Below are 12,072 nucleotides of genomic sequence, written 5' to 3'. Positions count from 1 at the left end.
ATATACAGATCGTATAGTCTCGCTTTAAATTATTAGTCATTTAAATGAATTGTACATGTACACCTTTTCGTGGCTTAGTTCTTGAATTGCGTACACCTTTTATTACCTGGACATTACAGCATTACGTATAAGGCTTATTTACAATATAAGTAAAGAATGGTCCCCGCTAGGCGACTGTTAGCCGCGCACAATACATGCCATGTTTCAAAGTTCAAAGTTTAAGGCCACATACAAAAAAGTATATATGTATAATTGAAACAATATAACCGTCTATGTCTCGACCAAAGTTATATGAATAATTTAATTATGCGAAATATACGTAAACAAAATTCGCCTTCCAAACAATTACAAGTTTACAATGTCTTAAGATAACAGAATGACTTAATTCAATTTAATCTCATAGTTCTCATACATTAGCACATACATGTTGTTGTGTTTACTCAATGTATCATTGGAATAATTGCAAACACTGTATAGATAACAAGAGGACGAAGTTAAAGCGACTATGGTTTACAAATACATCTGCCGGCACCATTTACGTATATAGACACGCGATTTGATTTATAGATTGAAATACAAGGGAAAGGATGATAATTTTAAAAGGTTTAACAAAGCAAAGTATAACTAAAACGAAATTAAAATTAAGATATAATTGACTATGCAAATTGAAGTTTTAAAATAAAGATTCCCCATTTAATTAAAGTTTCTCGGGTTCATGAATCACAGCAAGCTTACAGATGCGTACATGATAACACAGACGAGCGCTTTTAATAAGACTAATCACATTTTCTGGTGATATAATCAATACACATATACGTTTGCATTAAATGTGTCATCTTATCTTCATCTTAAATGTATTTTTAACCTGCAAACAATTTAGTCATACTGAACAGTTTATTAAAAGGATCTTTTCACGCTTTGGTAAATTGACAAAATTGAAAAAAGTTGTTTCAGATTCGTAAGTTTTCGTTTTAGTTATGATATTTGTGAGGAAACAGTAATACTGAACATTAACCATGCTCTAATATAGCCATTATATGCATCTTTTGACGATTTTAAAACCTAAAAATTATAAAGCGTAGCAACGCGAAACGATTGAATAATTTGGAGAGTTCTGTTTTTGTCGTTAAATTTTGTGAAACTACGAAGATTGCTTATATAAGGTATAAAATACGTCAAGAATGTGTACACGGCGGAATAGCTCAGTAGGCTAAAGCGTTTTTACTTCAGGACTCTGGCAGGACTCCAGGGGTCACTGGTTCGAAACCTGCTCCGGGCAATGTTCTTTTCCTTTTTTTAATTTTTTTCTTGAATTTTTACTGGAGCTTTTATGATCCAATGTTTACATTTATCAATATAAAGCATTTAATGAATAAGTTAAAAAAATGCCAAAATCTGTGAAAAGGCCCCTTTAAGTCACAATACACAAAAAATACAAGAACGCAAAGTAATTTCATTCAAGGACAGAACTTCAAAAAGGCACCGTTTGAATGGTCCCTAGGGGCCTCTGTGTTGGTTTGTTAGCATGTAGACAAAATATGCCCTTGTTGAAGATAACAACATTATTAACATCGTTTACACCGTCATATGCGATACTTTTAAAATTAACATTCATTTAAATTGTATCTTGAATAAAATGTATATAAATGACTGGCCTGTTGAAAAGCCAAAACATTAAATGGTCTTCAAGTATGCATCCTCCTAAGGTACAAATGTTTAAAAAAGATATCGTTGATTGAAAACTCATTGAATTTTGTTACTGGATTAATTTACTTTTGCAATTGATATCTATGTTACGATTTCGGAATCACTTAAAAGTGCAAGATATTTAATCTCGCTGCTCGATCGCGATTCTTTGGTATACATTGCTGGTTTACCATTCCTGACATTTTGCATTCGCTGCTTGTGAGTCTGAACATTTTGTCCACGAGTTCTATCATTTACGATTATGTGCCTAACGAGTTGCGCTATTGTAAACAAAAATTGGCAGCATACTCTTATGAAATTATTGTCACGTCTCCCCCGAAAGCCCGAAAGAGCCAGCCATTCTATTATACCGTTTGATTGATGTTTCGCCGAAGGCAATTGTATTAAAACTCACGTAAAGAAGTGAGAGATACCAAATTTAACACCATTTGAATGGTTGTCACATGTGTTTGTGAACTTCTTTTCATACAAAGCCATGTCGTTTTTTATGGGTTTAAATAGCAATGTTGAATAATGAGTCCGCCCCCAACAAACTTTATGTGCCAACTATTTATTGGCGATTGTTTTCTGGTTGAAAATGCACACAACTGATGCGTTGTACAGTGAACACGGATAAGGTTAATAACAGGCGTTTGAAATTAAGAATGCAGCCAAATTATTTGAGTTAATCAACGCGTAGAGATCGAATTGTCAATAGTAAGGTGTGTTAAAAAATCATCTATATTGCAGTGATGTCGGTTTTTCATATTAGCAGGCAACCGCGGTAAGCCTTACCGCATTGCTGCAGCTTTAACCGAGTACAGAGTAGAATATTTAGATTGTCTAACCAACGATGAAAACAAACGACGACTGCACGTAAACGTGGTGGGAAAGAACAATGAACTGACGGCGGAGCTCATGAAAGAGGTTTTGTTCTTGGGACTCCTGATCTAACGTTGTATCACTATTAAGCAATCAATCACATATGTAAGGACTAAGACATGTCAATCAAGTGTGCAATCTTCATTCGGAGCCACAGCAGTGCTACCTTTAAATCCTCAGAATATTCCATATGAAAAGAACAACAAGAGCGAGTTATATTATATATTTATTTACCACGTTTATCAAAGATGGACAGATTTTGTAAATGTTTACGAATTCTGACTGTTCGGGATTTTAGATCGTCACTTTATTATAGTACAACACTCGAGAGATGCGCCGGTTTCAACTCGTTTATTTATCATGGCAAAACAAGGCTATAAATTCATTCATGCCGATACATGGCGATCCTCTACACATAGAGATATGAAAATAATGAATACCAGGTTCAAATCGTTTTCAAATGACGATTGCTTATACATAAACATACTAGTAGATAATATGTTAAAAAAATGTTTACTATTTCAAATCATGTAGATCTTATATCCTATAGTACATAAAAGCTAACTATCGTATGTAATTAATTATTACTTAAAACAAAATGACAGGATGTGACGTTTATGTGACGCCAAACTTTAGCGCCAAAAAATAAGAGCGCTCTAAATAGCAAGTTAACATTTTAACAATTTAAAAACTAAGAATTTAAAATATATTCAATTCTTACATTGCCCTCCATGAAATCTCTTAATTTCCTCTCATAACAAGTAGTCAAAATTCAAAAGTCCATACAAAATACGCTTATCAAATGGTCTTGGAAAAATAAAATGATCTATAGAAAAACTATCATTAATGTAAAAATTCAAACAAAACATAAAGCCAAATCTAAGAAAAGTATTGTGTATATAAACAACTTAATCAGTGCCCTAACAGATAATAAACATAACTTTGTTATATGTCTTAAAATATCTGTGCTTATAGTTTAAACTCTCCTTTTTTTGTACAAGCACATCCCTTCCCTGAAATACTTCGGTCACTCTTACTAGTGGCCACTGCCCCCTGGGGATGCTGTCATCTGCGACCAGTACTATGCCATCGGATTGTAAGTTTCTGGTTTTCTTTTGCCACTTTTGGCGAATTTGAAGAGTTGGCAAGTATTCTTTCACCCATCGTTTCCAGAATACGTCGCTAAGGTATTGTATTTGTTTCTACCATATTCTGCTATATATGTCGTCTGCTAAGAAAACTCCTATTGGTATACTGAGATTAATCCATTGATTTTAGGAAGTCGTCTTCGTAGAAGTTCCTTTTTACGCTATCTTCAACTTCGTCTAGGAATGTTCCCGCGTTATCACTGGCTGTTCTTTTCAATGCGTAAGCCGCGCAGCTAGGAGATGAAGTTGCGCTAAACAAGTGCATCTGCATACAATAAGTTTTCGGACTTATGGAGATGTCCTCACCAGGCCACCATAGAAAGCGAAGTGCTTCATAGTCTTCCTCACACACGAGGACTTGATGGAACATGGCTTCTATATCTGCAGCTATTGCTATATTTTCATGACGAAATCTGGTAAGTACACCAACAAGACTGTTTATCATGTCAGGGCCCTGCAAAAGAAAATTATTCAACGAGATGTCCTTGTATTTAGCGGCACAGTCAAATACCACACGTACTTTTCCCGGTTTATTGACGTTGGCCACGGGGTGGTGGGGTAAATACCATATTCGCTTGCAGTCTGAATATTTAGTTTCTTCTCCTTTCGAGCATCCATTGTCGATGTTATCTGTTACTGTTTTGGTGTACATTTCATGCAATATTTTGTCGTTTGAAAGTTTTTCTCTTCAGTTGGTTAAGACGTGCGTGCGCCAACGCCGATTTATTCGGTAGTATAATGTCGTCTGCTCGCCAAAGTAGTCCCATCTTATAGTGACCATCCACGTGCGACAGGGTTGTATCCATAATACGCAACGCTCTCCTTTCTTCAACTGACATCGAATCTTTCTCGCAGTGTGACGCGTCGTTGAAATCTGACGTCCACATACGTTAAAGCTGCTGTTGCAATATAACGTGACTTGATTGACCAAAGTTAATATTCGCTGCTTCTCTGGGGTGCTCTGTTCGGCTCGACCATGTTGGCTCGAGGGACTGGTCCACGAACTGCCCATCCAAGTCTCGTCCGTATCGCATATGGTTCGTGGCTGAATCCGTAACGCACTTCAAGGGGTATTTGTGCTTCGGGAAAAATCAGTGCCAATCAATAGAAGGACTTGTTTTACTTTCACTTGGGGAATATGCAGGTCGGACAAGTATGGAACGCCGCTAATGTCGTCAGACGTCACAACAAACCGTATGAAGATAGTTCGCAAGAAGAGTAGATACGTGAACAATAATGCATATCCTCACGTTTGGCACACTTGTTGATTTAAAGAGGCAACATTGTATTGACAATCGCCAAGAAAGAAATAAACAATGGAACTAAAGCCTACAATAGACACGCATAACAAGAGAATTGTAAACCACTTTTTTGCAATAACAAATTGCGTAATTACGCATTTTAGTTCCTTATGTATATTATTAATCGTTACTATTAATACATTGTAATCAAGAGCAGCTCGTTATTCGTTTCCTCCTCGCAAAACTGGTCCCGCGTCGATTTTCCATCTGCGCGACTTCAACTAAATAAAATTGTGTAAACACTCATTGTGATTTAACCGTCACGAATACAATTGAGCCACAATTAAACCAGACAATCTACAATAAACACTTATTTAACATAGAAAACAATTATAATAATTAAATATCGATTACATCTGCCGGAAACTGTAGATAAGATTTATGATTCTATTTAAGATTAATAAAGTCATCATACATAATTATAAAGGATACGCTTACCTCAATGACAACTTTAAGCTAATGTTTATGAAAGTAAAATCACGATATGCACTTCTAATTTTGTAATCTTCTGTTCAGTAAACGTGAATTAATTTAAGACACACTGTTTGATGCGTTTGAATCGAATGTTGAAACTTTAGACCAAAAACACGATTTACGAAACCAAATCACAGGTCGGAGCGATTTGTTGTATTGCTGTCGAAGTTTCCAATTATGCATGAAAAAATCTCCCCAGAATATGTTTTGGATTTGTTCGATATAATATAATATTTCCCGTCGATATTCATATTTAAAACGAAGAAATGCATCGTTTGTTGATAAAACATACTTTGCTAAAAAATTTGAAAGACAAAATTCAAAACAAAATATCTAGTAAGTCATCATTACGCGACATTTTTCCTGAATGTGTATCTTTTGATAAAATTGAATAGGTTTGTTTTCCTATATGTGTTAAACTAAGCATATTAATTGTATACTTATAACGGGTATGCAATTAAATGTTCAAACGTTATTTTGTTTACAAGGACGTCAATTGTTCAATCAATTCATCGAGGAAAATAAATAGCAACTGGCTGGAAATCGACTAAAATACATTATTGTTGTTGAACAAAGTTCAGTCGTTCAAAAAAGGCACGTTTGCGATTATTTAATGTTTATTGAATATAAATACGTGTATGCAAATCAGTAATACCTTTTGAAAACGTAACACAAAGAATAACGAATCGGTAAATAGCCTTATAAAATAAGTATTGTGAACATATAATAAACAACAGACAATAGGGTTCAGATACAACTACAATTTAACAAAGATGTTCACAGTTTATATAACACAATGTGTCTTTAAACAGCAGTTATTTGTTTAAATACTGAAGTATTTTAGTATTTAACTTAAGTTATAACAGTGCGGATCCGAATACTGTCATGTTTGTTCATTAAAAGGATACCGGAAAATCATGTTTTCTTTACTGGTTATTGCGTGTGTCGTGAAATTCACCAGCGCTCAGATTGGGGTAACAAGTGCGTGATATTAATGAAACAAAACGGTTAAAAGTGTTTTGATGCTGTAATGTTGTAAGTTCTATACAAGTCGTCAATCGTCATCTAAAACTGCTTAAAATCGTCATCTAAAACTGCTTTTATATGGTACACTGTCATATATATTAATTTCAGGAACACATAAATATTTGCCAGATATTGTATGAAATACTATATTTGTATAATACATTGACCATATTACATCTACAATAATAGGAGTATGATGTTGATTTAAAAAAAGTATATTTTGTTTTAAGTATGTTCCATTCAGTTGTTAACGATCTGTAATAAAGAATATTGTTAGAAATCAACAATATTATTTACGGAACTAAAATTTGGATATTGGTCTTTCAGGTTGCGCTACTAATGCAACAGAATGTGTCTCGCTCCCAAACTCCGTCTGTGACCAGGTCAACACACAAAAATGTGTGTGCTCATCTGCCCAGAAATACCAAGCAAAACCTGATAAAAGCGGATGTGATTACAGTAAATATTCTTTCCTTAAATTATTAGTGGACAATTACAATAGGATGTACACGAGACGACTAATCATTTCATGTTTCTCTCAGGGTGGTTTTTAATAGTGTGAATTTTATATATGATCATATGTAGATGAGTAAGCAACATGTAAACAATAAGCCAATATTTTTTTTATGATAACACCATTTTGGTCTACAAAAACAAAGTTTGTTAATGACTATTAAATATACACATTATAGCAAAGAGAAATTAAAAGGGAAACATGACAAACATATATACTAGTATTTCGTGGTTATAGATTGCAGTTACACGGTTGATTCGAAAAATCCCACAAATCCCACAAACGGAGCAGTTTCGATTGATGGTACCCTACAAGGCTCTGTTGCTACCTACACATGTAGTGCGGGGTTCAAACTGACTGGAGTGAGCACCCGAACGTGTATCCTTGGATCGGGATGGTCAGACTTAAACCCGACTTGTGTGGCAGGTAATCACGGTTCATAATTGACTTGGCAATATGAAAAGCGTAAAAAAGAATGACGATTTGTTGGGAACATTGCCTTCAAGATTGTTTTCACATCTTTTTGCTGACTTGCACGGTGTGTTAAAGGATCAGTAACTTTAAATTGGCATTGGACGTAGGTCTCAATTGAAAACCTGTTTGACATCATACGGGAATAGTAAGAAGACTTACAACAAATTAACATACTCACCACAATGCATTCTATTTAAATAAAAGTTTTTTTTATCTGTTTGCTAGGCAAGGTAGGAGATTCATGTGCAACAGTTGCAAACCTCTGCGTGAACCTGATTAACGCATCATGTACAGGAGGCACCTGCACCTGTCACCTTGGATACACGCAGAGCAATGACTATGAATGCACGGGTGGGTTTGTGTTTGCGATATAGATTTGCATGCAAGAATAATGTGAAATATTTGTTTGTGTTGTAATTGTTTTAAATAAAGTTTACATCTGAGTTGGCACTTTGTCCCACTTCAGAAATAAACGAATGTGGTTCTGCCCCCTGCATGAACGGAGGCTCGTGCACCAACGAGATAGCAAAGTTTACATGCACCTGTGCTACTGGGTACACTGGCGCAAGATGTGAAACAAGTAAGTACTTAAATTCGTAGTTGGCTTCGGTATATATCATATATTATAATAGTGCCAAACAATACATAAACTGATAATACCCTAATAGTTATTTACAGACACAATGTTAAGTGGTCGAATTAATTTCCTTGGAGACGTTCGGATTGTGTAGGCATTCATCACATACGTCTGAAGACAATCCATCATACCTTTGCATGTATGAAGAACGATGTTCTTTCATCATCGTAAATTTCGTTAAATACAATACAATACAATAAGAATTGTCGAGATTAAACATACAACTGCATGTATTTGATATCGTATTTGATAATTTAGAAGTATATGGGCTTTGCTCTGGGATATGTGATTAAAGTATCGTTTCTGAATAGCCTTTGTAGTCCGCACATCCAGTCTAGGTGAAGAGTATCGTCCCTGATAAGCCTTAATTTGTAGTCCGCACATCCAGTCTAGGTGGAGAGTATCGTCCCTGATAAGCCTTAATTTGTAGTCCGCACATCCAGTCTAGGTGGAGAGTATCGTCCCTGATAAGCTTTTATAGTCCGCTCATGTTCTTCAAGGACGTCGCTTTCCGATTTTATGGAATGTTTTGTTTGAAGGACGTCTTTTCTAAATTGAAATCCATTTTATGCGGAAAGTATCGTTCCTGATTTGCCTTTACTGACTACATAGGCGTATCTGGGGAGTCAATTCACGCACATGCATGAAGCTCGGTCTTCCAAGATGCCCACGTCTTCGCGCACATTTATTGATATTTTCTTTACTCATACGTTTTGTATTGATATCATGTTAATTTAATTACTTAGTGAATTGTCAAAACCATCTGAACGCATTGTGTTCGTTTTTCTTTTCACACCTGATGATATTCCGGTTTTTAATCTGCGTTTGGCAAAAACGTTAAACATCTGACCAAGGCAGATTGAATGGTACTCTTCGATGGAAGTTCCATAAATGTGATTATAATTTTAGATGAATTTTCTTTTATTACTTTGATCTATTCATATATATTTATGCGTGCATATGTATGCAAATTTTCTTATCATCTACCGGTTTATATTCTCAGTTACTAGTATCCATTTTAGGTAAAGATACGCTCAGGATAAGTTTTGATTTCCAGATTTTAATATTTCTGAATCTGCTTTTTATATTTAGTTTAAAGGAAACTTCACATCTTACTCAATCATGGTAACAACATATTTGTGTTGAAGATTGATATCGAAATGGACCTTAATCAAAACTATGTGAACTTCCTCAGAAATTGCCAACCGTTTGATTTCGACTAGTTTATACGAAAACTATGTTAAAAAGCAACTAAAAAACACGCAAGGCTAGCAACATTGTTTGATTCATTTATAGCATGTGTATTCACTGGAGATTATTGATTATGTGTCTCAATCTGAGATCATACAAAGTCCACTGCTAATCTGATAAAATATGTTCATGCTGATAACAATAAAGATCTGTTTGTGAAGATAACAAAAAAAGCCGCATATTGTCCCCAACAATTATGTCTCAAGCAAACTACAATGTTTATCAAACAAACTGCTATTGACTTCTTTCGTTCTGCTTTATGTATATAAATGTATGCGCTATTTGAATTTAATAAGTTTAAGGGATTTTGAGTGTGAAGTTTAAATCCCGTCAACCTTTTTATAAAAGCCGATACATTAATAGATACATATTTTAAATACTAATTGAATTAAAGCTAAACATTGATAGTTGATCGTTTGAAAACTTGACACACATATCACAACAACAATTTAGCTTTGACTGCTACTTGAACAAAGCATTGTACACAGATATTTTTTGTAAACTAAATAAATAAGGATAAACGCAATCCATGTCATTAAATTGAGAATGTGATTTGTTTATTGTTTTTATTATTTTTAAGAGATACTACTATTGTTTTGTTGTTAATGTTAATATTGTAATAAATAATGGCTGGCATAATATTTCGAGAATTTAACAAAACACTTAAAGGTCGCATTACAATTGTAGGGCTGCATTTAGAACGCTGCATTTATGTTCTCGACAGTACCAGCTTAAATAAATGCAATTCGAAGTTACAATTAAGAAAAAGTTGTGTATGCAATATGTACTCTGACGTCGAACTCGCTCTTAATACGTTCTGCTGAAGTAAAATTAAACCCTGTTTTTTTCGCATTACAGCATTTAAGCATTACACTTGTAAATAATAATTAACACAATTATTTAGTTGATAACGTGATGTTATCACGTTTTCTATTTTTCTTTAATTTGCAGTAAATACTGACATGATAGATAAGTTATAAAACAATTAGTGACGAGGTAAATGTTGTAATTGTTTTCATGTTAATATAAATTCAATTTGTAGTATTGTTTTGACACTCTACACGTTTGAGATTAAGCGAAGTCCTATTAAAACCCCTGAAAATAATATGCAAAAACTATAATTTTAAATGACAGTGTGAATTGTCAAAATGAAGTTTGGATAATAATAGTTGCAACATCAAACCACTTAAAGAATCGAAATCAACCTTTTTTATGTTATCTCAAAGATCTTTGGTACATGTATGTAAATATCTATTATCAACTTTTACAGTCAGAGAAACAAACTTGCAGGAAGAGGTCAGAAAACACCACACGTAATTACACAAGGGAATATTCTTTTACTCAGTGGGAACTGATAAACACATTTCAAATGATAGCTGTTTGACCTTTGATTTAGAAACTAAGCGATATAAAAATGTTTGACGATCAGTAGTTCACCCACAGTCACTATTTTCTATAAATACTTCTAAGGAAGCGTTCTCAGATGCATTACATGTAACATAGTAGAAGTTAATAGATTAGTTATATGTGTATGCGCCGCGCTGTGTCAGACATTGGCCTAATGCATGTGCATGAAGTATCGTCCATACTTAACCAGTGCAGTCCGCTTAGGCTTATCTGGGGGTACACTTCCTCCTGAACTTGATAGTCGTCGGGGAGAGACTTCGTTTAAACGAAAAAATCCGTTACTACGGATAGTGTAGTTCATGGAAAGCCTTAGAAGGCGTCCCTAGGTTATCTTTCACTTAATACACATGCATTAAGTCAGGATTTTCTAAGATTGACACTCATATATAGAAGAAGCCTTATTAACCATCTTAGATCCAAACAACTGCGATCCTCAGCCATGTCAGAACGGAGGGGCATGCGTGGACGGACTGGCAACGTACACGTGCAACTGTGCGCCTGGTTATACGGGAGCCACATGCGCTTCAAGTAAGAACAAAATGTCATTAATTACGTGTCATAACCTTATGTAATTAGACACACATTTCCTTACGTAAAGAATTTTTCACTTGCACATGTTTGACTCGCAATAGAAGCGATGCGATGTTTAAAAAGGTTTTATTTAATTTAGTGGCACTTGTGTATGTTCAGAATTATTGTCATAAGCTACTCCTGGTGTGTTAATGTTTCATGAATGGCATACATCTCGAAAACATTTTGCGCTTGCAGACATCAACGAGTGTACTTCCACTCCGTGTTTGAATGGGGGTACTTGTAACGATGCTGTCAACGGATACACGTGTTCGTGTGCTGCTGGGTTTACCGGTATCCTGTGTGAGACAAGTAAGCATTGTATTGATGTATCATCGTACAACCGATATAAATAGGATATAAAAGGGGGGTTAGTCTATGAAGTATATACATAATCCGATAACACTAACCAAATCATGATCTTTCCTTAATATAAGCAAAACTATTACGGTATATACAGATTCTTAATTTCAATACGACTGCATATAACCAGACTGTTGCACGTTATTTTATCAAACAAAGGTGTATGCATTTTCATATATTTAACATAAAACGTATTTTCAAAGAAATGCTGTTTTTTCTAGCGTCTACATATATAATATTATTGTAAAGAATGTATCGTTTTAACATGCGAACTGTTATCTTTACAAAACGGTAACCATCTTTTGAGACTGCTCCCAATGACCAAAGTAAGACCCTTTC

The 12,072-nt window shown here is 34.7% G+C and overlaps 1 protein-coding gene across 1 annotated transcript in view; it reads left to right on the top strand.

The window, feature by feature from the left end:
* The window catches only part of LOC127850565 (uncharacterized), a 112,268-nt gene that overhangs the window by 39,428 nt on the left and 60,768 nt on the right, over positions 1 to 12,072 (top strand). Inside the window, exons 33-37 of the mRNA XM_052383724.1 lie at positions 7,276 to 7,457; positions 7,731 to 7,856; positions 7,972 to 8,085; positions 11,215 to 11,328; positions 11,569 to 11,682. Coding sequence (XP_052239684.1) covers positions 7,276 to 7,457; positions 7,731 to 7,856; positions 7,972 to 8,085; positions 11,215 to 11,328; positions 11,569 to 11,682 — 650 coding nt within the window. The remainder of the gene's footprint in view (positions 1 to 7,275; positions 7,458 to 7,730; positions 7,857 to 7,971; positions 8,086 to 11,214; positions 11,329 to 11,568; positions 11,683 to 12,072) is intronic.

Source organism: Dreissena polymorpha, chromosome 1 (genome assembly GCF_020536995.1).
Source record: "Dreissena polymorpha isolate Duluth1 chromosome 1, UMN_Dpol_1.0, whole genome shotgun sequence".
Lineage (NCBI taxonomy): Eukaryota > Metazoa > Mollusca > Bivalvia > Myida > Dreissenidae > Dreissena > Dreissena polymorpha.
The sequence above is the reverse complement of the archived record's forward strand: the minus strand, read 5'-3'. Positions and strand labels throughout refer to the sequence as shown.